The 26,723-nt window shown below is 42.0% G+C and overlaps 1 protein-coding gene across 2 annotated transcripts in view; it reads left to right on the forward strand.

Moving 5' to 3' along the window:
* Window positions 1-26,723, forward strand: part of LOC132828478 (lysine-specific demethylase 5B-like) — a 215,027-nt gene that overhangs the window by 38,685 nt on the left and 149,619 nt on the right. For both annotated transcript variants that reach the window (XM_060845644.1, XM_060845645.1), the window contains exons 6-7: window positions 8,931-9,027; window positions 21,785-21,894. In XM_060845644.1, coding sequence (XP_060701627.1) covers window positions 8,931-9,027; window positions 21,785-21,894 — 207 coding nt within the window. The remainder of the gene's footprint in view (window positions 1-8,930; window positions 9,028-21,784; window positions 21,895-26,723) is intronic.

Consider the following 26,723-nt stretch of genomic DNA (forward strand, 5'->3'; position numbering starts at 1 on the left):
AAGGATATTTAAGGAACCACAGATAGTAGGAAAAGGTGGGGGGGGGTGCGGCTTTGTGGTTAAAGATGCTAGTAACACAATGGAGAAGATGATCCAAGTTTAGGGATACCAAGGTGTGAAATGGTTTGGGTAGAAGTCACTTGTGGGAGTGGTGTACAGCTTCCTAACAGTCGAGGCCCCTAGGTGGGGTATAAATTAAGAAATAATGAGAGCTTGCCAGAAAGCCATGGTGATGCTAATAGATTAAACTTGCCCATGTCAAAAAGTGTGACACTGGAAAAAGCACAGAAGCATCAAAGGAGCAGAAGAGTTGATGTTTTGGGCATAAGCCCTTCTTGAGTCCTCACCTCCTAAATTTAATATTTGTATCAACTAAAAATATCAGAAGTACCATGGTGAGGAGTCCATCAAATATTTTGGAGTTTGTATCTTAGGATAGCAAGTCTGGAGCCACAGCTGACCAAAGAGTAGATGCTTGGTGATGAGATGGGGTTAATTAATGGTCTCAGTGAGGATACCCCTCATAATGTGATTTGAACTTTGCATTCAGTCTGAGGGAGAGGGGAGTGGGTCTAGGTCTACTTTTAAAATTGTAATTGAGGGGAATTATGAGGCCAGGAAAACAGCCAATTAAAATGAACTTTCAGATTAAGTTGAAAGGTCAAGAGATGCAGTGGCAGACATTTAAGGTGATATTTCATTTTGAAATATACAAAATAAATACGTTCCAACAAGGGATAGAATCATTTGTGGTTAACTAGAAATATTAAAGTTAGTACCAAACTAAAAGAAAAATGGCACATTATTGTGCAATGACAGGGTATATGTGGGGGTGATGATTCTTGTGGGAGAATTTAGAACAAGGAGTCACTGTTTTAAATATCACACTTACAAGTTAAGTTCAAATATTTTAAATCAAAGAGAAATAGTTTGCTTTGGAACTCTGCCCATGGAACGCAGATGCAGAGTTCTTTGAATATTTTTGAGGTAGCTATGCTTTTCTTTATATAAAAAAAAACTCTCCTGTTATGTCGGCATTGATGGCGAGGTCAGCATTTATTGTCCGTTCCTTGGAGCACACGTCAACAGTACTATTGCAAGAATGTCATCGGGGGCCACAGCATTTGCAGTATTCGGTCTCCAACCGTTTCTTGATATCATGTGGAAGGAATCAAATAGGCTGAAGACTGACACTAATGCAGGGGACCACTGGAGGCGACACATGGATCATCCAGTTGACACACCTGGTTGAAGTATGTTGCAAAAGCTTCAACCTTATATTTGCACTGATGTGCTGGAGTTTTTCTATCATTTTGAGGGTGGGGCTTTTTATAATAATGTTGCCTCCAGTGAGTTGTTAAATTGTCCACTACCATTCACGACTGCATGTGGCAGGACTACAGACCTTGCATATGATACACTGGTTGTGGTATTGCTTAGCTCTGTTGAACATTTGCTGTTTGGAGGCTTCACTGGATTGACTTCTCATTTTTCAGTTGTGTGGTTCTGTTCTTGCATGTTTTCTGCACATTCCATTGAACCAGAATTGATCCCCTGGCTTGATGGTAATGGTTAAATGGGGGTATGCATGAGGTTGGAGTAAGATTCTTCTCTTGGTGGCCCATAGTGAATCAAGGTTGTCTAGTGTTTAGTTACTAGGTCTGTTTGAGTCTGTCCAGTTTAGCACGGTGGATCTAATTCACAATGTGAAGGTGGGACTTTGTCTCTGCAAGGACTGTGCTCTGGTCACTGTTACTGATTCTGTCAGGGGCAGATAGATCTGCAGCTGGCAGATTGGTGAAAATAATGTCAAGTATGTTTTTGTTCCTTCCACCTGCTTCACACTCAGTCTCGCAGCTATGTCCTTCAGGAACCAACCATCTCCAAGTGCAAGCATCTGATGGGCACCTGGAGCCCTCTGAAGATATTCTGCAATAAAGATGGCTTCATTGGAGGCTCACTGATGTTAGCTAGTATGGTGACAAAGTCTGAAAACAAACCTTCCAGCTCAGCAAGCAAACTTGCATCCATGTTCTATAATGCTTGAGTTAATATTTTTGAGACATCGGTGAGTTCCAACTTGCTGACCTGAATAGTTGCCCAGAGAAAGATAGAGGAATTAAAGCCTACTGTAACTCCTTGATGACTATAATGACTGATCCTATTAATGCTAACCTATCCCTTACTTGATGCTCCACACCTCTCAACTGGATGCGCACACCACAGCACTCCCTCCAAAGTTTCAACCTCCCTTTCACCCATTCATATAATCAGTGCAGAAGGAGGATATTGGGCCCATGAAGTCTACACCAAGCCTTCGAAGAACATCCCACCCAGACTCTATCTACAGCCCTATTGCATATCCACCCAGCCAGCAAATTCCTAGATACTATGGAGCAATTTATTAGCATGGTCAGTCCACTTAACTTGCATGTCTTTGGACTATGGGAGGAAACTGGAACACCCAAAGGAAACCCACACAGACAGAACATGTAAAATCAATACAGGCCATCACCCAAGACTGGAATTGAATCTGAGTTCCTGGCATTGAGAGGTAGCAGTGTTAATGACCAAATTTTTGACCACTTCCATGACTTGTTGATATCACTTTGCAGGATAGTCTTGCAACTCCCTATTATTAAAACCATAACAATTTCAATTACAATTGCATTTGGATAAGGGAGCAAGTTGTGTAATTGTGGAATTCAAACCTTGCTCATATAGTAAACCCACATTTGTCAAGTCCTCGGACAAATCTTCAATTCACTTGAAAGTGATCTTAACCTAAATCTGACAGAAAAATAATGTTGGTTGATCTGCACCTTTACCACACAACAAAACCCTCGGGTACACTTATGATAACATGCAATGTCCCTGTTTGACATTGCGTCTTTTGGATTCAGCTTTGTTATAGCTTCGGCGAATAGAAAATGAGACCTGCCTGGTTAGTGTGCTCAGAAGCTGCACTGGATGATTTGCAAAGACTTCAGTGGGCTCCTCTTTAATCTGTCCAAGAGAGATGTTGGAAAAGCACAGCCGGTCAGGCAGCATCCCAGAAGCAGGAGAATTGGCATTTCGTCATAAGCTCTTCATCAGGAATGTTACTGTCCTGATTCCTCAGTCTGCACAGATATCATCTTTATTGCTCTCCAGGAATCCAAGAGCAGAATTCCGCAAAAACATTTGGTCAAAAAATAGCTAATGCTGAGACTGAATTAAGTTTTGGACTGCCAGCAATGTGTTCAGGTCCAGGCCATTTCATGATGGTCACTTGGATTTTGAGTTTTCTGTCTCCTTTATAGTAGTGCCACAGACTTTAATATTGTTTGTTTATTTCTTCCTTAATTTTATCATGGAACCTTTTTCACCCTTATTTAAAATACCTCTAATAATGAAATCCAACGCTATGTTGTTACTCAGTTTGCTAAACAAGGAAAAGGGATGTGTGTAAATTCCGGATGCCAATCTCCAATTGATTAAACATGACTTGGATGAGAATACAGGAGGCCTGGTTAATAAGTTTGCTGAAGAGACCAAAATTGGTAATATGGTGGGCAGTCAAGGAGGTTATCTAAGCATACAACTGGATCTTAATCAACAGGGCCAGTATGCTGAGGAATGGCAGATGGACTTTAATTCAGATAAATGTGCATTGCATTTTGATAAGACAAAGTATGGTGGGATTTGTACATTAATGGGAGGGCCCAGGGGAGTGGGGTTCTACAGAGATGGAGGGGTGCAGGCCCATTGCAAGTGTCGTCACAGGTAGACAGGGTGGTGAAGAAGTTGTTTGGCATGCTTGTCTTAATCAGAGATTTGGTTACATCAGTTGGGATATTGTGTTACAACCATATAAGACATTGGTAAGGTCACATTTGGAATACTGCATACAAGTCTGATTGCCCTGCTGTAGGAAGGATGTTATTAAACTGGAAAGGGTGCAAAAGTGATTTTAGAAGTGTCACTGAATCTGGGAGGATTGAGTTATAAGGAGAGACTGGTTAGGCTGAGATTTTCATCTATGTAGAAGGCTGAGGGGTGACCTCATGTAAGTTTATAATATCATGAGGGGCATAGATATAGTGAATAGCCAAAGTGTTCTCCCCATGGTAGAGTAGACCAAAACTAGAGGGCATAGGTTTTAGGTGAGACAGGAAAGATTTAAAGTGGACCTGAGGGGCAACATTTTGATATGGTGGTTCATGGAACAAGCTGCCAGAAGAAGTGGTAGAGGCGAGTACAGTTACAACATTTTGAAAGACATTTGGGCAGGTACATGGAAAGGAAAGCTTTCGAGGGGTATGGGCCAAATACAGGCAAATGGGACTATTTCAGTTTAGGAAACCTGGACAAGTTGAGCCACAGGGCCTGTTTCCATGTGGTATGACTATGACCCTCCTTGCTCATGTATCTCTACCTCTGGCCCATACCTGCTGTTCTGTTCAAGAAATGAGGTATGACTCAGAACTGGTTCTGAAGAAGGCTCACTGGGCCCAAAACGTTAACTCTGATTCCTCTCCGATGCTGTCAGACCTGCTGAGTTTTCCAGCAATTCCTGTGTTTTTTTTTGCTCTCTTCCATTTGCTTGTTGTCCCATTTTGAATCCCATTTGAGTCCTGTAATGTTGTTGATTTGGTCCCTTGGTCTGGTCCAGATGCATGTCAAAAATTACTTTCTTGTCATTGTGAAATGGTGTTATCCATCTTTTTCAATACCATTATGTTGGCTTCAAATGTTTTTCCATTTTTCTTTTTAAAAAGGGGTGGTGATTTCTGTCTCAGTGTACAAAATTTTGAATTTTTATTTTTTTAAGCCACTTAGTAATAATTTAGTTGACACTGTCACCATCCAGTCAGTCGTTGACTGTTTAAGTTATAAAAGTACTGCTTAATTCTCCATGACTATCTTTGTATTAAAAGTAGTATCTGAGTGTCTCCTGATTTAAATATAGCTATTTATCCTTGGCATCTTCCTAATTCAGGAATGATCTGTGATTCTTGTAAAGATGAACTGGTGCCTAAAGGTAAAATTGCCACAATCCTCCTATACTGGAGGGCTGCTGTCTCATTGGATAGAGATGACTGGTGGTTTGACTTGAGGACCACCATGCTTCAGGCAAGTGAAGAGGTGGAGAATGTGATGATGCTATGACTTCGAGGTTACTTTAGTCCTGTTTTTTTTTGTTTTGGAGGTTGTAAGACAAAGGTTGCGAGCACTCTACAAAACCACTAGAGTGACAGCTTGGGAGGCCTGGATTTTTAACAACCTGAATGGGTGTGGCCAGCTTTCTGGGTGTGATCAGGATTTCTGGGTTTTGGTTTTTCAGTAGCGGATGGGCACCTGACCGAGTTGGAAGATTCAGTAAATGTCTCCTTGTGGCAACTGTCTCTGAATTTTCTCAATGTTTTTTCCCTCCTGGATTGGACAACTGCATGGGAGAATCTGTGTCTAAATTTACCTTTTTGCCAAGGGGTGTGGTTGTGGGATATATTGGAACAATTAATTAGTAATAGTTAACTGTGTATTGACTATTTGGTTAAGTTTTCTAACAGAATTATTCTTCTAAGTTTGTTGTTTTGTTTTTATTTTAATGAGTGTTTAAATAAATTTGTGTTTTTGCTTAACGTCAAATAGCTTGACCAGTTACAGTGTATCTGAACATGGTACTTTTGCCATTAAATTAAAAAATATTAAGGGCAAGGCTACCTTTTTAAAATACTTTTGAGGGGGTCTGGTTGGTTCATAACAAGGGGAGTCCTTCATGGTAACTGCAGTTGGTGTGTGGATTGAACCTATGCCATCAACTGCATTGCAAACCTGCATCCCAGCCAACATGGTTCTTAACTCTTGACTGTGGCTTAATCCTTGCTGCCTTCTTCATATGGAAGACTGGGGAATTCTCCAATACCCAACCTCTCCCAACTTTCCTGAAATTGATACACTCTCTCTTTTAAGTTTCAACACCAATTGACTGACTAATTTCTAGATCCGTCAATCTAATTTGATGATTGTGTTCAGATTTACGTATAAAAGTATGCTAAACCACTTTTAATCGCAGTAGTTTGAAAACTGTTAAATGCCAAGCAGAAATTTCTTCATTGTTCGTTGAGATTGAACATGTTGAGATGTACAGCATGAAAACAGAACCTTCTGTCAAACTTGTCCACGCCAAAAAGATATCCTAACCCAATCTAGTCCCACCTGCCAGCACTTGGCTCATATCCCTCTAAAACCCTTCCTATCCACATACCCATCCAGATGCCTTTTAAATGTTCTAATTGTACCAGCTTTTACCACTTACCTGGCAGCTCATTTCATACAGTCACCACCTTGTGTGTGAAAAACTTGTCCCTTAGGTCCATTTTATATGTTTCCCCTCTCTCCCTAAACCTATGCCCTCTAGTTCTGAACTTCCTCAGCCCAGGGAAAAGACCTTGTCTATTTGTCCTATCCCTACTCCTCATGATTTTATAAACCTCTATAAGGTCACTCCTCGAGTGTCGTCCAGACAAAAATAGCCTCATCCTATTCGGCCTACCCCCCAATAGCTCAAATTCTCTAACCCTATTAACATCCTTGTGAATCTTTTCTGGACCCTTTCAAGTTTCACAACATACTTCAGATTAAAAGGAGACCAGAATTGCAAGCAGTATTCCAAAAGTGGCATAACCAATGACCTGAACAGCTGCAAAATGACCTCCCAACTCCTCTACTCAATGCTCTGATCAATAAAGGAAAGCATACCAAACACCACCTTCACTATCCTATCTACCTCAGCCTCTACTTTCCAGGAACTATCAACCTGCACTCCAAGGTCTCTTTGTTAAGCAACTCTCCCCAGGACCTTAGCACTTCCCTGGCAGCTATAAGTTCTGCTCTGATTTGCTTTTCCAAAATGCAGCACCTCTCATTTATCTAAATTAAACTCCCATCTGCCACTCCTCAGCCCACTGGCCCATCTGCTCAAGATCCCATTGTAATCTGAGGTAAACTTCTTTGCTACCCACTACACATCCAATTTTGATGTCATCTGCAAACTTACTAAGTATACCTCTTTTATGCTCACATCCAAGTCATTTATATCATTGACAAAAAGCAGTGGCTCCAACACTGACCTTTGTGGCACACCATTGGTCATAGGTCTCCAGTCTAAAAAGCAGCCCTGCACCACCATCCTCTGTCTTCTACTTTCAAACCAGTTCTGTATCCAAATGACTAATTCTCCCTGTATTCCATGAGATCTAACATTGCTAATTAGCCTCCCATGAGGATCCTTGTCAGACACCTTACTGTAGTCCATATAAATCACGACTATCGTACTGCACTGATCAATCCTGTTTTTCACTTCAAATAACTCCCAAATTTGTGAGCACAAAACCATGCTGACTATCCCTAATCAGTCCTTGCCTTTCCAAATACATGTAAATCCTGTCCCTCAGGATTCCCTCCAACAACTTGCCCACCACCGACGTCAGGCTCACCGGTCTGTAATTCCCTGGCTTTTCCTTGCCTTCTTTTTAAAATAATGGCACAACGTTATCCAACCTCAAGTCTTCCGGCACCTCACCTATCGTCACTGACATCAATGATACAAATATCTCAAGGGTCCCAGCAATCACTTTCCAGCTTCCCACAGTTCTGGGGGTACACCTGATAAGGTCCTGGGGATTTATCCACTTCTTCGTGTTTCACATCATCCAGTACTTTCTCTGCTGTAATATGGGCATTTTTCAAGATGTCACCATTTATTTCCCCACATTCTGTATCTTCTGTGTCCTCCTCCACAATAAACACTGATACTTGTTTAGACGCTTTCCCCAATTCCTGTGGCTCAATACAAAGGCCGCCTTGCTGATCTTTGAGGGGCCCTGTTTTCTCCCTAGTTACCCTTTTGTCTTTGTATTTGTAAAAACTCTTTTTGGATTCTCCTTAATCCTATCTGCCAAAGCTTTCTCATGTCCCCTTTTTGCCCTCCTGATTTTCCTCTTAGGTGTGCTCCTACTGCCTTTGTACTCTTCTAACGATTCACTTGATCTTTCCTGTCTATAGCTAACACATGCATTCTTTCTTTCTCTTAACCAGAACATCAATTTCTCTCGTCATCCAGCTTTCCCTACACCATCAGTCTTTCCTTTCATCCTAACAGAAATATACTCTCTCTGGACTCCTGATCTCATTATTGAAGGCTCCCCATTTTTCAGCTGTCCCTTGACCTGCACACAACTGCCCCCAATCAGCTTTTGAAAGTTCTTGCGTACTACTGTCAAGATTAGCTTTCCTCCAATTTAGAACTTCAAGTTGTAGATCTGGTGTATCCTTTTCCAAACTAATAGAATTATGGTCGCTGGCCCTAAAGTGCTCCCCCACTGACACCTCAGTCACTTGCCCTGCCTTATTTCCCAAGAGCAGGTCAAACTTTGCACCTTCTCTAGTAGGTACATCCATGTACTGAATCAGAAAATATTCTTGTACACACTTAACAAATTCCTCTCTGTCTAAGCCATTAACACTGGCAGTCCCAGTCTATGTTTGGAAAATTAAAATCCCTCATCATAACCATCCTATTGTTCTTACAGATAACTGCAATCTCCTTTTTTAAAAATTGTTTCCCAATTTCCCGCTGACTCTTAAGGGGTCTTTAATACAATCCCAATAAGGTGATCATTCCTTTCTTATTTCTCTTCCACACAAATAACTTCCCTGGATGGATTTCTGGGAATATCTTCCCTCAGTACAGCTGTAATGCTATCGTTTATCAAAAAAGCCACACTCCCTTTTCTCTCACCCTCCCCTTTCTATCCTTCCTAAAACATTTGTATCCTGGAACATTAAACTGCCAGTCCTGTCCATCGCTAAGCCACCTTTCTGTAATTGCTTTGATAGCCCAGTCCCACGTTCCTAATTATGATCTAAATTATTTTAACTTATAGATGGGGTGCGTAAAGTCCGAGGCAAGTGAAATTATGGAGGTTCATGCCCATGATTTACGACCAAAAACCAGGAGTGGATCGATGAAATGTGAAAGTGGTATGGATAAATAATCTATTATTGTTCTTCATTTCTTTGATCAAAGTCAGATCTTTGGTGATTATTTACTAAGCCAAAGCAGAGAGTGCTATGATTCTCTTTTTAACTTACCGATTTTACTGAACTGAGACAGAACCGGAGTCTGTCTCAGCTGGAATGGGAATTAAATTGCTTTTGGCATTTAATTCGACTTGCACACAAGCTACTGAGTTAACTGACCCCCTGAAATAATCTAATGCTGCTTCTAATATATTTCTATTTTGTTAAACACATTTCAAGCTCTATATAAATTTAGCAAAAGATGTGGTGTAAGTTGATTCTGGATTGTAAGTTGTACATCTTTCGTTGTACCCAAATTGGTCAGAGTATCATTTTCTTATGGTCAGGTTGAGCCTTCATGTTTTCTATCTAATCAGATCTTTTTGTATTCTCTTGATAGAATTACTGAGGTTGCAGAGACTGTTTCATGTTAGCTAAATCTTTATTGTTCCTATATATTGCTGTGGTTGTGAACTGATTTTTTTTCAACTTCTTGTAAGCTAATCATTTATTCATTGTGGGGTTGCTTATGTGACTAGTTGGTCTGGAGTATATTATAGAAAAGCAGACTGAAGCCATGAACTGTTTTAAAACAACAAGATGAGAATTTTAAAATTGACTTGTTGCAGAAACTGAAGTTGTTGGAAAATCAAACATGAAGGATGGGTGAATGAATTCAGTTTGACCTAGGATGTGCGCAGCAGTATTATGGATAGGTGGAAGGCTGTCTGAGAGAACATTAGAATAATAGTATTTGCAAGTGGTAAAGACATGGATGAAGATTTCAGAGGATGAGCTGAGGTGCGAGGAGACAAATGTTATTATGGAGGCCTTATTGATGGAGTGAATATGGAAGTCAGAAACTGAACTTGATGTACCATTTTTAGCCCAGCTTTAGTGTAGGTATAGCCCAGTTCGAATTGAGAAGGAGTTAGGTAGGGCAGTAAAATAGGTTTTTTTAATTCCTAGGAATAGAGGTCAAATCCAATGCAACTAATGGAATGAAACCTGTTGAAGAAAACCTCCATCCAGTTAGAACAAAGAAGAATACAACAGAGGAACAGACCCTCAGCCCTCCAAGCCTGTGCTAATAGATTTTGTCCTTCCATACTAAAACTGTCTTCACTTATAGGATCCATATCCCTCTGTTCCCTTGCTATTCATGTATTCGTCCAGGTGTTTCTTGAATGCTGCTATTGTTTGCTTCCACCTCCATCTCTCGCAGTGTGTTCCAGGTACTCACCACCCTATACGTGATAAACTTGCCTCTCGCACCTCTTAAACTCACTCAAAGCTTTCCCTCCCCCACCACTTGTGAGCGCCTTGAGCCTGTGTCTTCTAGTAATTGACTCCTTCACCCTGGGGAAAAAAGCCCTACACTAACCCCATTCATGGCATTCACAGTCTTTTAAAATTTTTGTCAGATAGCCCTTCAACCTCCTGTGTTCCAGTGAAAACAAACCCAGTCTATTAGATGTTTCTTTACAGATAAAATCTTGCATACTTGGCAACATCCTGCTAAATCTTTACTGGGCCCTCTCCAAAGCATTGCCATCATTCTGATCGTGTTGTGACCAGAACTATATGCAATATTCTAAGTGCTCCTCGGATGCTGCCTGAACTCCTGTACTTTTCCAGCACCACTCTACTCCAGAATCTGGTTTCCAACATCTGCAGTCATTGTTTTTACCTAATATTCTGAGTGTGGCTTAACTAAAGTTCTGTAACGTGACTTGTTTATCATGAAACTTGATGCCCAATCCAATGAAGCCAAGCATGATGTAGACCTTTTTATTTTTACTATGTTATCTACCTGTGCTGCTACCTTTTTATGATCTTTGGACTTGCACACCCAGATCTGCCTGCATATCAATACTTCTAAGAGTTCTGCCGATTCTAAATAATTTCCAGTTGTATTTGACCTTCCAAAATACAAAACCTCGCATTTGTCTAAATTAAACGCCACCAGCCATTTTTCTGTCCATGCCTCCAAATGGCTTTTTGAGGATGTAACTCTGAAGATGGACGAGGGAGATCCAGTAGATGTAGTGTAGCTGGACTTTCAGAAAGCTTTTGATAAAGTCCCACATAGGAGGTTAGTGAGCAAAATTAGGGCAAATGGTACTGGGGGCAAGTACTAACTTGGATTGAAAGTTGGTTGGCTGATAGGAAACAGTAGTGATAAACGGCTCAATTTCGGAATGGCAGGCAGTGTCCAGCGGGGTACTGCAGGGATCAGTGCTGGGACCGCAGCTTTTTACAATATATGTTAATGATTATAGAAGATGGTATTAGTAATAACATTAGCAAATTTGCTGATGATACTAAGCTGGGTGGCAGGGTGAAATGTGAGGAGGATGTTAGGAGATTACAGGGTGACCTGGGCAAGTTAGTGGTCAGATGCATGGCAAATGCAGTTTAATGTGGATAAATGTATGGTTATCCACTTTGGCAAGAACAGGAAGGCAGATTACTTCCTCAATGGAATCAATTTGGGTAAAGGGGCAGTACAAAGAGATCTGCGTGTTCTTGTACACCAGTCAATGAAGATAAGCATGCAGGTACAGCAGGTGGTGAAGAAGGCATGCTGGTCTTCATAACAAGAGGGATTGAGTATAGAAGTAAAGCAGTTCTTCTACAGCTGTACAGGGCCCTGGTGAGACCACACCTGGAATATTGTGTGCAGTTCTGGTCTCCAAATTTGAGGAAAAACATTCTGGCTATTGAGAGAGTGCAGCGTAGGTTCACGAGGTCAATTTCTGGAATGGCAGGACTGGGCTTGTATACCCTCGAGTTTAGAAGACTGAGAGGGAATCTGATTGAGACATAAGATTTATGAAAGGACTGGACACTCTGGAGGCAGGAAACATGTTTCTGCTGATGGGTGAGTACTAAACCAGAGGACACAGCTTAAACATACGCGGTAGACCATTTAGGACAGCGAAGAGCAGAAACCCAAAGAGTGGTGGCTGTGTGGAATGCTCTGCCCCAGAGGGCAGTGGAGGCTCAGTCTCTGGATTCATTTAAGAAAGAGTGGGATCAAGGGTTATGGAGATAAGACAGGAACAGGATACTGATTTAAGGATGATCAGCCATGATCATATTGAATAGTGATGCAGGCTCGAAGGGCAGAATGGCCTACTCCTGCACCTATTGCCTATTGATCTACATTCTGCTGCATCCTGTGACACTCCTCACTATCCGCAACTCCACCAACCTTTGTATTGCTGCACGGAAATGCATTTATGCTGACCAAATATCCTAAACTGATCTAGTCCCACTTGTCAGCACTTGGCCTATAACCCTCTAAACCTTTCCCATTCATATAACCATCCAGATGCCTTTTCAATGTTATAATTGTACCAGCCTCCACCACTTCCTCTGGCAGCTCATTCCATACATGCACCACTCTGTGTGACCCCCTTAGGTTCCTTTTTAAATCTTTCCCCTCTCACCCTAAACCTATGCCTTCTAGTTTTGAACCCCCCATGCCATGGAAAAGACCTTGTCTATTTACCCTATACATTTCCTTTAATGGGTCCTTTTCAAATTGGCAGGTGTGGGACACCAGCTATTCACAATATGCATTAATGATTTGAATGAGGCAACAAAATGTGACATCTCAAGGTTTGCAGATGATATAGGATGAACTGTGACAAGGATGCAGAGATCCTTCAGCATGATTTGGACAGGGTGGGTAAGTGGGCAAATCAATGGCAGATTTGGTATAATGTGGATAAATGAGAGGTTATTCACGTTGGAAGCAAAAAAAAGGCAGATTACTACTAAATGGCTGGCTGTAAATTGGGAGAGGTCCTTGTGCACTAGTTGCTGAAGGTAAGCATGCAGGCACAGCAGGCGGTGAAGAAAGCAAATGGTATGTTGGCCTTCATTTTGAGAGGTTTTGAGTACAGAAGCAGAGATGTGGTGTTGCAGTTATATAGAGCCTTGATGAGGCCATGTCTGGAATATTGTGTGCAGTTCTTGTCATCTTTTCTGAAGAAGGATATTCTTTCTCTCGAGGGAGTGCATCAAAAGTTTACCAAGCTGATTCTGTGGATGGTGGGATTGACCTTTGAGGAGAGATTGACGAGGTTAGGATTGTTTTTGCTGGAGTTCAAACAAATGAGGGGAGGGTCTCATAGAGACTCATAAAATTCTAACAGAACTAGACAGGGGAGATGCAGGGACGATGTTCCCGATGGTGGGTGTGTCCAGAACCAGGGGTCACAATCTGAGGATTCCGGATAGACCATTGAGGACAGACATGAGGAGACATTTCTTCACCCTAAGAGTGGTCAGCCTGTGGAATTCATTACCACATGGAGTAGCTGATGCCAAAACATTGAATATGTTCAAGAGGTAGCTAGCTCTGGCACTGGGGGCAAATGGGATCAAAGGTTATGGGGAGAAAGCAGGTTTGTTGAGTTGGATGATCAGCTATGATTGTGATGAGCAAATAGCCTCCTTCTATCTTCTGTGTTTGAATGTCCGCAAATGTTTTCCTCAAATAATTTATGTAGACCACAAACAGCAGAGATTGCAGCACCGTGGAACACCACTAGCCATTGCAGCCTTCCATTCCGAAAAGTATTTGGTTCCACTGATCCCCTCTATTTCCTATAATTAAGCCAGTTCTGTACCCATTTTGCTGGCTCACTCCTGATACCATTTGACTTCACCTTTTGTACCATGCGGGACCTTATCAAAGGGTTTATAGAAGTCCATGTGGCCAACATCAATTGTTTTTCCCTTCGCAATCATCTTTGTTACCACCTAAAAACTTAAATCAAGTTAGTGAGGCACGACTTCGCCAAACACAGCCATGCTGTCTATTGCTAATAAGTCCATTTGTTTCTAAATGCATGTAGATCTTGTCACTGACAATCTTTTTCCATACTTTTCCCTGCCACTGCTGTGAAGATCACAGGCTGATTGCTAGATTATCCTGTTATTGTTCTTAACCATGTGGAAGCGTTGACTATTCTCTGATCCTCTGGGACATCATCTGTGGCCAAAGAGGATACAAAGATGTCATTTAATGGTCCAGCAATTCGTGCCTCAATATTCTGGAATAGATCATTTTTTGAATTAGACGTTTTATTCTTTTACAAAATTATAAAAATACAAAAAAAAATCTTGTATTACAAAACGTTAACAGAAAACTGTCTACTACTCTATAGAACACACCAAAACTGTCTCAAATAAACAGAAAAGAAGAAAAAAATTACAAAAGAATCCCTCCTCATTGAGATTCAGTAAGTAACTGTTGTTAGCAAATTAGATTAGGTTGACCCAGATTGCACTAAACCAACCCAATCCAACCTAGAATGAGTCAGATTAGATAAAATCATCTTAAGTTAGCTTAACTTAAATTGACTTAAACTTAAAAAGTGTAATTTAACTTTAAATTTAAATTCAATTCCACCACTCGCTGCAGCCCCACTGAGGCTCCCACCTATGGGAGCATCAGATGTAAAGATTGACGAGGTTAGGATTGTTTTTGCTAGAGTTCAGACAAATGAGCGGGGAATCTCATAAAAATTCATAAAATTCTAACCGGACTAGACAGGGGAGATGCAAGGAGCGTTTATCAAGCTTGCTTCTCCCAGGGGCCCTGGACTGCCAAGGCCAGCCTCTGCGGCTATAATAAAGGCCCTGGTCAGTATTACCAACAAGTCCGTATCAACGTAATTTAAAAAGGCCTGCCACGTCTTATAGAATGGTTCTGTTTTCTGGCGTACTACGTTTGAGACGATCTTGGGGGATGTGCTCTCGCACCAATCTACACCACCCCATGTGACCCAGGGGTTTTTCTGAGATCGAATTCATTAGAGTGTTCTTCCTTACACAGTATATGAGAATGTTAAATAGTCTCTTCCCATGCTCATCCAACTAGGGCAAATTTGGCAGTCACAAAAGAAAGGATATCAGATCTGCCTTAACTTCCATTCCCAGAATCTCCTCCAAATTACTAACTATGGCACCCCAATGTTTATGGATCCTGTAACATGACCATAAATCATGTGTAAGGGTGCCTGTGCTAATTTTGCATTTAGGACGTCCTGGAAACACTCCTTTCTTTAAATTTGCCAATCGTTCTGGAACCATGTGGCCCCTGTGAAGAATCTTCAACTGCATAGCTTGCGCTTCATTGCATGTGGGAAGAAAATTTCTCTGTCCTCCCATGTCTCAAACGAAATTTCTTCTCCCAGTCCTGACTCCATAGTCTTTCCATATCCTCCAGGGTGCCCCTCTCTGTAAATGGTATAGAGTACTAATACCATTGTCCACACACCAGAGCGCTCTTCTCTCCATATGAGATGTATAGGGCTGATCCAAGAGCATGGTCTTTCTCTGTATGTAGTCCCTAATCTGGAAATAATGCAAGATGTCCTGAGTAGATAGTCTATATTTGTGACTTAATTGATCAAAGGACATCAGGACCTCTATCTCAAATAAATCTTCCATACAGGGGACTCCCTTGGCTTCGCATGCCTTTAAGCCAGAGTCCGTTGACCCTGCTTAAATCCTGGGTTCCAACTAAAGGGATGAATGGTGAGGTCTTGTGTGAATTTCCCCCACCCTGCCACATTATTCTCCATGCTTTGACCGTGTTTATGGTAATCTGGCTTTTACAATTCTCAGTCGCACATTTCATCCTATCCATAAACAAAAAAAAAACTAACGAAGGGACACCACCTTACCTGAGAAGCCTCTATGTCAAGCTATATCGACCTCTGATCCTTGACCCACCTAATGAGAATTAGGATACCTATTTGATATCACTTTAAATCCGGGAGATTCACCCCCCCCCAACACCACCACCACCACCACCACCAAACATAATACCCTGTGGGAGAAGCAACTTAGTAAATTAAATGAGAGGGCGTCTATGACACCATATGAAGGATCCAAGCCATCCATTTAGCCTCTGCAACACGTGTCTGGGCAGCAACAGTGGGAGCATTCTCATAGGATATAGTAACCATTACTTGGCTAGGTAACATCATCAGTGGTGACCTCCAAGTGAAGCGAAGCTGTTGTCTCCTGCTTTCTATTTATATCTTTTTCCTGGATGGGGTTCCTTGGGTTTGTGGTGATGTCATTTCCTGTTTGTTTTCTGAGGAGTTGATAGATGGCATCTAGATCTATGTGTTTGTTTGTGGCGTTGTGGTTGGAGTGCAGGCCTCTAGGAATTCTCTGGCATGCCTTTGCTTAGCCTGTCCCAGGATAGATGTGTTGTCCCAGTCGAAATGGTTGCTTTTTTCATCCGTGTGTAGGGCTACGAGGGAGAGAGGATCGTGTCTTTTTGTGGCTAGCTGGTGGTCGTGTATCCAGGTGGCTAACTTTCTTCCTGTTTGTCCTATGTAGTGTTTGTGGCAGTCCTTGCATGGAATTTTGTAGATGACGTTGATTTTGTCCATGGGATGTACTGGGTCTTTTAAGTTTGTTAGTTTTTGTTTGATTGTTGGTGGGTTTGTGAGCTACTCTGATTCCTACAACGACAAATACAGGTAAAGCAACAAATCAAGAATGGACAGACGCGATAGAACAAGCCGTAAACACCAAACAACGACAAACATAGATAAAGAAAAATTGGGACCTGAAGAAGAAAACTGGACAAACTCAAAAAAAGACAAAACTGATATCACAGGGGCGTGGATTAAGAACTTATCAGACCGGACCTTATCGGACACAGAAAAAGCGGCACTAGTCAAAGGATTAAATTTCAATTACCAATACGCTGACAAGGATTTCCTAGCAGCGTTAGAAACCACATTGAAGGACAACAATCTCACAGAAGGAACACAACAAACGATCAGACAGCCAGTTGCGCCTGTTGAGCCGAAAGAAGGAAGGAAACCAACTGAACACAAGAAACGAAAGCCCTAGAAAACCTCAGAAACAAAAACGTTATATTACCTGCAGACAAAAGTCGGCTCAGTGTCATCCTGAACAGAAGGGACTACATCGAGGAAAGCCAATGCACTACTCGCAGACTCCAACACCTACCAACAGGTGGTGCTAGACCTGACCCACAACTTGAAAACAAAATTACATATCTCCTAAGAAAATTACACAATTCTGGACAATTAAACAAGACAGAATTCCAGAAAATAAAACCCGCCAGGACCAACACCCCATGATTCTACGGACTACCAAAAATCAGGACCCCCCCTCAGACCTATAGTCTCACTACCCGGAACACCAACTTACAGACTGGCCAAAGAACTACACACAAGACTGAAATACCTAGTAGAAGAGTCACAGCACTCCATCCACTCCACCCAGGAATTCCTAAAAATCATCAAAAACACTAAAATAGAGGAAGACGAAGCAATGATCTCATTTGACGCAACAGCAGTGTTCACTTCCCTCAACATCGACCTGGCAAAGGAAACACCTTATCACGCTTTTAGAAGAGACCATCTCTCACACACCAACCACCATCAATCACATTACCAACAAAAACATCATTAAGCTAGTGGACCTGTGCCTCACCACCCACTTCACTTTCAAGAACATAGTCTACAAACAAACCAACGGCACACCCATGGGATCTCTGCTATCAGGATTCATAGCATAAGTAGTAATGCAAAGACTAGAACAAACAGCCCGACCAACCATCAAACCAAAACTCTGGGTCCGCTACGTAGATGACATCTTTGTCATCACAAAACGAAACAAGGTAGAAGAGACATTTTTAACATCAACAACACCCTCACAGGCATAAAGTTCACCAAAGAGGAAGGAACTGATACCAAACTCACATTCCTGGACGTCACAGTCAAAAGAAAGGACAATGGAGAACTACAAACCTGCGTATACAGAAAATCGACAAACACTGACCAAATACTTAACTACACCAACAACCATCCCAATACACAAACGAAGCTGTACCAGAACAATATTCCAACGAGCCACCACACACTGCAGCAAGACGAACTACGCAAAACAGAGGAGAACCACCTATACAATGTATTCAAGAAGAACGGATACTCAAAAAATACAGTACGCAGGTTCCTCCAGAACAAACCACAACAAGCAGACCAAACAGCCAGAAACCCTAATCACCTTACCATACATCAAAGAAGTTTCGGAAATGACAGCCAGCCTACTAAGACACCTCGCAATCCTCGTAGCTCACAAACCCGCCAACACTCAAACAAAAGCTAACAAACTTAAAAGACCCAGTACATCCCATGCATAAAACCAACATCATCTACAAAATTCCATGCAAGGACTGCCACAAATGTTACATAGGACAAACAGGAATAAAGTTAGCCACCAGGATCCATGAACACCAGCTAGCCACAAAAAGACACGATCCTCTCTTCCTCGTAGCCCTACGCACGGATGAAAAACGCAACCATTTCGACTGGGACAACACATCTATCCTGGGACAGGCTAAGCAAAGGCATGCCAGAGAATTCCTAGAGGTCTGGCACTCCAACCACAACGTCATAAACAAACACACAGATCTAGATGCTATCTATCAACTCTTCAGAAAACGAACAGGAAATGACACCACGAACCCCATCCAGGAGAAAGATATAAATAGAAAGCAGGAGACAACAGCTTTGCTTCACTTGGAGGTCACCACTGATGATGTTACCTAGCCAGGTAATGAAACATCTGGATATCAAACCTACAGCTCAGCGAGCAAACCTACACCCTAAATCTCGACCTGAGCTACAAGCCTTTACAAACTTTGCAAAAATTCTATCGTATCCTATCAAACAATTGCACAAAGTTAGCTATGTACAGCTGATGGAAAACGGGAGTAATAAAAATACTCGGGTAAAGAAAACCTTTTTGTAACTATCGTAAGGGAAACTGTGTTCCGTCCTCCAGATCAGGCACTCCCACCAAGCCCCCACAGGCAAAGCTTCTGACTTTGTAAAGTTTGTTCTATATCCCGAGAAGATGCTGAATAGTTTAATTTTTTTGTACTAATTAGGGTAGAGACTTGTCCGGATTAGCCAAAAATAGGTGAACATCAGCAAAGAGTAATTTTGTGCTCCCCCGTTTCTACCTTTTTGGAGCCACTATTTCAGGGTCCTTCCAAATGACCTCTGCCAAAGGTTCAATTACTAAGGTAAATAATAGTGTTGAGAGAAGGCACCCTTGCTAGCTGCCTTTCCCAATGCTAAACTTATCTGACCTAACACCGTTTGTAAGAACAGCTGCCTCGGGGTCACTATATAGCACTCCCAACCACTTAGCAAAGTAAGCATATTATGGTCTGTCATCATATGCTGACTCGGCTGCTTTTAGCCAGGCCTTGAGCTCCCCTCTCTGCTTTTCCCTGGTTGCTGAATATGAATAATCAAACTCCTTAAGTACCCCTTGATTGTCTCCCAAAGCACTGATGGATTACTAGCCGTATGGAACATCTGAATTGATGTTCCAGAACACCCCGAGCTCTCTTTTGAGATACTTTATAAATTTACTATCTTTCAAAAGGAACTGGTCCATGCACCAGTGTCGCATGTCTGTTCCATTACCCTTAATCTTGACATCCAAGTGCACTGCCCATGATCTGAGATAGCTCCGTTCCTAATCCTCCAAGAGGAAAACCAAATCCAAACAGATCAATGGAGTAAAGAACATATCAATTCTTGTTTGGCATTTGTGCAGGTTGGAGTAAAAAGTAAAATCCCTACCATTAGGGTGGAGACATCTCCATACATCCTCCAGCCCTAATTGCCTGCCCAAATCCAATAGCTATTTAGATTGCAGGGAGATATCTGAGAGACCCCATGGCATCCTGTCTACTTCTGGGTCCGTGCGACTGTTAGTCTCCTCCTATGATCGTACAGTGCACCCCAAAAGCCATTAATTTAAAAATTGCGTCAATTAAGAATTTATGTTGGTGTGCCTGGGACAATAGACGTTCAGGATGCCATACTTTTCCCTCTGTATTAAGGCCTTGCGAATGATGAACCGCCTGTATTCAACCTGGATTTGTTCTACTATTTGGAATGGAAGGTTCCTTCATATTAATCTGGCCTTGCCTCTACTTTTGGAGTTGAAAGAGGAAGAATACCCTGCCAAATCCTCTTTACAGCAACTCCAAACGTTCTCTGTCACTTGTGTGTTTCCTGCAGCAGAGCAATGTCACCCTTCTCTTTTCTAAGGTTGAGGGCACCTTCTTTCTTTTAATTGGAGAGTGGCTCCCTTTTACATTCCAAGTGCACCATCTAAATGAACCACTGGCTGTGATGGCCCACAGTCCCCCGAGAATAGGAAGCTTATTCATGGCACGCTGCGTGGAAAAAACACAGAACTTAAGATCCAAAAACTATCTCTATAAATATTACTATAACTAAAAAAACTAACCACTACACCTAACTTAACCAAACAAACATAACAACAAACCGCTCAAGATGTTTCCCCTCACCCACAGGGGACATTCGTCCCAAACCTTACAACCATCCTGGTTCCTTCCAGCTAAGGCCATGCCCCGGACCCAAGCAATACCAAGACACAGAAAACCAATTAATTACACACATGGGAGTTAACAGTGGATGCCCATTCTGTCCCGACCATACATCAACCCCATTCATTCTTATAAAAGAAATAACCGCCCCTCACCATTGTCCATAATTGTTTTTTGGTTTGTTTTTTTTTACCCAACCCGGCCCTGCGCATTGCAATCTGGTAGCCTACTCCCCACACACCTGGCCTGACTCGACCTCCAGCCCCAGGCGCTGCGGGAGTGAGCAAACGCTCACATTCTGGGAGCCGGGTAATTCATAAGTTTTTTTTTCCCTCTGACCTCTATCTTTGAGATTGTCAACCTGATCCAATAGGGTCTGAACGTGGTGTTTAGATCCGTCCCTCTGAATTCTCCGCTGTAGTTTCTGACGCCGAGGTCCTTTGTTCGACCGCCTCAGCACGTCAATCCAGTGCTTGGATCTCCTTTCACGCTTTTTTAGCACAGAGTCAATTCTCTCTTGGAGCTTAACAGACTCTGAGATTAGATTCTGTTGGTTCAACAGGTTCAACGGTGCTGCCGTGGGAGTCAGGGCTGTGGTAGTGGATGCCTCCTGCTTTGTTGGGGAGTGCCCTGCTGGCTGGGACCCTTTGGCTCCCTTTCCTTTATTAGACTTCATCTTCTGAATTTAAAAGGTTCTAAGCACTCTTAATGTTGTGTTAACAGACTTATGTCTCGTGAAGGGGGGTAGGGGAGGGGCAATGGAGTGAAAACCCATCTTACTTGGGTTTTGATGCAGAGCCCCAGCACAGCAGACCTAACAAATTGCCAACATCTTGGATCCCCCTCATCTTCATATTTTTAAGGTACGCAACACCTCTTTCATTTTAATAGCAACTTGGCTTAAGAATCCGACACCCACTTCCCTGAGACCATTCTCCACCAATTCCCTCTCTTTGAATGCTGACACAAAATTTGTTTAGGACCAAATAGTAAATTTGACTATAAATCTGAAACATCACACACAATGCTTAATTTTTAAAAATACTTTTTGGCTATGTGACAGGAAATGAATGGTGTACTTGGGTTTCTCATTTGATATGAGAATGAGATGTTTCACAGTAGAATTTGGTACTCTAATGTGCACTTTGATCTGGAGGTTCATTGGACATTAACAATAACAAGTGTTCTATTTCTGTTAATATAGCAATACAGCAAAGAATGTGTTCACATTTCCATTAGTCCTGAATGAGATATCTTTTTATTAAAATCCAGAAAAGTACAATATGCATGGAATGAAAAAAGAAGGAAATGAAAATCGCGCCACAGATTCAGAGCGAGCCAGACCAATCAGAAACAATAGGAATATGACAACCTCAAATATTGTAAGTAGAATAAAACTATTTTTGTGCAATAGGTTTTAATAATCTTGGGACAGATTTACTGCATTTTTTACTTAATAATTTGCCTAATAAAATACTTAATGCTTGCTTGGTTAATACAAAGGACTGGTGGACCTTTTTGTATTTGTTGACATTGTCAGGGCTGCTCAACTAGACTTAGTCTTTAGAATGAAGAATGAGACATTTTTCCAAAAACTAAGTACCATTCTGACAGAATACTTGAGCCCACCCTCCCTCAAGTAGAAAAACTAATTTCTGTAAGGAAATTGTGCTTGGGGCTCCCGCAGAAATGTGGAATCATAATTCCATTAGAGCCAGAGAGGCTCTTCAGCCCAACTTGCCCATGTCACCCAGTTTTCATAAGTGAACTAGACCTATACTGGAAATTTGTAGCACAGAACTGTAGGGAAGGCAAATCAAGACCCCCTTTCACAGCAGTCAGCTGTTATAATCTGAAATTTAAAGGTCTGATGGCCATTGACAGGTAATCACACACGTGTGAATTAGAGTGCTGAAAGGGAGCAGACAAGCGATGGAGTTGGGTCTTGGTTGTGCAGGCTCGGCTGAGGTTAATTGGATCGTGTCTGAAGAGGAAAGTGTGATTATGTGGTGTCAATTCGAGAGGAGGAGAGAGTAGGTGGGGTTGGGGGTGCAATGTAGATATGGGGTCAGTGAATAGTTGCTTATGCTGAAAGACATCTTAAAAAGCGGGGTTAATTTTATCTAATACCGATATGAAGGAGCTGTGCTGCAAAGATGGGCTGCATCTGAAATGGGCTGAAATTCAAAGTCTTGAGGCAAGAATGAATATTGAGTTATTCACTTAATTTGGGAATCACTGGAGCATGTGTTCTCAGAGGGTGGTACGTGTATTGAGCGAGCTGCCAGGAAAGGTGGTAGAGGTTGGTACAATTGCAACATTTATAAGACACTGGGATGGGTACTCAAATAGGAAAGGTTTAGAGAGATAGGCCAAGTGCTAGTAAATGGGACTTGATCAGTTTTTGGGATATCTGGTTGGTACGGGTGAGTTGGACTGAAGAATCTTGTTTCCATGCTGGGTCTGTAATTGGTGGTATGGAAACCAATAAGAAGTTAAAAGCACTTGATCTCATCTTCCCTAATCTGCCTGCAGCAGAAGCACCTGTCCATGATAATATTGGTAAGAGTGATTACCGCAAAATCCTGCCTTAGCATTGATAATACCTTACATTGTTCTGGATGTAGGTTTGCTCACTGAGCTAGAAGGTTCGGTTTCAAAGTTTCATCACCATCCTAGGTAACATCAGTGAGTCTCCGAATGAAGCACTGATGGTATGGCCCACTTTTTATTTATTTTAGGTTTCCTTGGGTTGGTGATGTCATTTCCTGTTCTTTTTCTCAGGTGGTGGTAATGGGATCCAAGTCAATATGTTTGTTGATAGAGTTCTGGTTGGAATGCCATGCGTCTAGGAATTCTTGCAGATGTCTCTCTTTGGCTTGTTCGAGGATGGATGTGTTACTAGTCGAAGTGGTGTCCTTCCTCATCTGTATGTATGGATAGTAGGAAGAGTGGGTCATGTCTTTTTGTGGCTAGTTGATGTTCATGTATCCTGGTATCCTGTAGTGTTTGTTACAGATCTTGCAAGGTATTTTATAAATGACATTAGCTTTGCTTGTTATCTGTATAGGGTCTTTCAAGTTCATTTAGCTACTGTTTTAGTGTTGGTGGGTTTGTGGGCTACCCTGATGCCAACGGATCTGAGTAGCCTGGCAGTCATTTCCGGTTTCTGGATGTGTTTTGTCTGCTTGTTTTGTGTTATTGCTGAGAAATCTGTGGACTGTGTTCACTTGGTACCCGTTCTTTTTGGAAACACTTTGTATAGGTGATCTTCCTTTGCTCTTCATACTTCCACTGCACTACCACGTGTGGTGGCTTGTTGAAATAATGTTCTAATGCAGCTTTGTTAGTGGATGTTGGGATGGTTGCTTCTATAGTTCAGTATTTGGTCCGTATGTTTTCCTGTAGACGTTGGTTTGAAGTTCCCCGTTGGCTGTTCGCTCTATTGCGACATCTAGCAAAGGCAGTTTGTTGTTTTCCTTCTCTTTTTAGTGGATTTTATGCTAGTAAGAGGTTTATTGGTGGTCTTGAAGGTTTCCTCTAATTTGTTTTGTTTAGTGATGACAAAGGTGTCATCTGTGTAGTGGACCCGAAGTTTGGGTTGAATGGTTGGCAGAGCTGTTTGTTCGAGTCCCTGCATTACTGCTTCTGCTAAAACCCTGATATCTGCGATCCCATGGGTGTTCTTTTAGTTTGTCTGTAGGTTTTGTTGTTGAAGGTGGAGTGGGTGGGTAAGGCACAGGTAGCTTGATGTATTGTCCTTGCTAATGAAGTTGGTGGTGTTTGGTGTATGTGTCTTTGGTTCTTCTAATAGTGTAGTCAGTGTTTCCTTGGCCAGGTTGATGTCAGTGGATATGAACAGGGCTGTTATGTCACAGGAGAACATTATTTCATCCTCTTCTGTCTTGGTTCCTTTTGATACCTTACCACCCATATCACCTTCAACAACAAAACTTGCAGACAAACCAACGGAACACCCATGGGATTTGAGAAAAATAATAGGAAATGGCGCCACTAACTCAACAAAACCTAAACATGTAACTAAAAAGCGGGCCATACCAAGTGTTTCATACAGAGGCTCACTGATGTTAGCTAGCATGGTGACGAAATGTCTGAAACCGAACTTTCCAGCTCAGTGAGCAAACCTACATCCAGTACCTCCACCTGAGCTATAAATCTTCTCCAAACCTTACATTGTGTTTGGCACAATCACTTGAAACAGTTCAAGCAATTCAAGACATGAGGTGTGGTGAGCCTTCAACAATCTGATATGAACACAATCTACAACCTTAGAGTGGCCATAGACCCCACTTTTGTCATTATCATCAAACCAAGAGATCAACCCTAGTTCAATGAAGGAGTGTGGGAGGTCTTACCAGAAGCAGCACAAGGTGTTGACAGGTGAAGCTACTATACTTGCATGCCAAACAGCATAAACAGCAAGTGGTAGATGCAGCAAACTAATCAGATTGAAGGTCTGCAGTCTTGCCACATCCAATCATAAATATTTGTGGACAATTAAATAATTTACTGGAGGGAGAGGCTCACAAATATCTATATTCCCAATGATGGGGGAGCCCAGCTGATCATTGTTGCAAGTGCTTTAGTCTTCTTACAATCTTCATCCAGAAGTGTGGAGAGTCCTGGCCTCCAGCAAAGGTTGTAATGTCATAGATGCTTGCCTTCAACCGATTCAATTAACTCCGTGTGATAGCAAGAAATTGCTGGATATTGAAACGGCCCTGACAACATTTATGGTAATAACACTGAAGACTTGTGCTCCAGAATTTGCAGCACCTCTTTCGAGCTGTTCCATTACAGCTACAAAACTGGCATCTGCCTATATGGTCAGCTTATATGACCATATTGCCTAGCAACATCCTATAAACAAAAAGCAGCATAAATCCAATGTGGCCAATTCGTACCCTATCATGCTCTCTATCATCGGTAAAGAGATGGAAGACCTTGTCAGCAGTGTTATTGAGCAACACCTGCTGAGCAATAATCTTGCTGACTCCCAGTTTAGGTACTTCCAGGACCACAGGACTCCTGATCTCATTGTTTCAAACTAAACAAAATAGTCGAATACAAGAGCTGAGGTGAAACTGGCTGTTTAAGGCTGCATTTGACTGAGATCTGGTATCACGGAGCCCTTAAAATCCAATCAAATCAAAAGGCAAATGTCTCGACCAGTAGAAGTCATACCTGGCAGATAGGAAAATGTCTGTGTTTAATGGAGGTCTCTGCAGGAGTTCCTCAGGATAGTGCCTTTGGCCCAACTATCTTCAGCTGCTTCATCAGTGACCTTCCCATCGACATAAGGTCAGAACTGGGTATTGCCGAGTTTTGAGAAGTGGGTATATTCTCTCATAGCACAAAGTTCCGCACCATTTGCAACTGTTAAGGTGCTGAAGTCGTCCAGGTCTAGATGCAGGAAGGCTTGGGCTGACAAGTGACAAATAACATTTCTAGCTGTGCATGACAACAAATGGCCTGTCTGAGACTATCTAACCATTGCCCCTTGACATTCAATGGTGTTACCATTGCTACCCACCCATTATTAACATCTATAGTATACCATTGGCTGGGAGTTGAACTGGACTTGCCATATAAATACAGTAGCTGCAAGATGAAGTGAGAGACTAGGAATACTATATCATGTAATACACATCCTGTCTTCCCAAAGCCTGTCCACAAGGCTCAAGTCAGGTGTGTGACAGATTGCGGTTCCAACAACACTGAAGAAGCTTGACATGATCCAGGATAACACTTAATGGGTGCTGCTGTCTCCAACCCTGCTTCTTAACAGCAATGTGTACCATTTGCAAGATGCACTGCAGACATTCAATGTTAGATTCTTTGACAGTGTCTTTCAATCCCATGAGCACAGCCATCTAGAAGGAGCAGGAATGGCAGCAGTTATGTGAGATCATCACCATCTGGAAGTTCCTTGCCAAGCCACCCACCATCCTGACTTTGATATTTTTGTGGTTGGGTCAAAATCCTGGAACATTCTTGCTAATGACATTTATGGGTCTCCCTGAAGCACAAGGACTGTGGTTCAAGAGGGCAACTGATGACCAGCATCTAGGGATGGGCAATAAATGCTGGCTCAGCTAGTGATGCCCACATCCCATGACAGGGATGAAGTTTCAAGGTGTTGGCCCAGTGACTTTGAACGAACAGTGACTTAATTCCCATGTGTCTATTG

This window comes from Hemiscyllium ocellatum, chromosome 26 (assembly GCF_020745735.1).
Source record: "Hemiscyllium ocellatum isolate sHemOce1 chromosome 26, sHemOce1.pat.X.cur, whole genome shotgun sequence".
NCBI lineage: Eukaryota > Metazoa > Chordata > Chondrichthyes > Orectolobiformes > Hemiscylliidae > Hemiscyllium > Hemiscyllium ocellatum.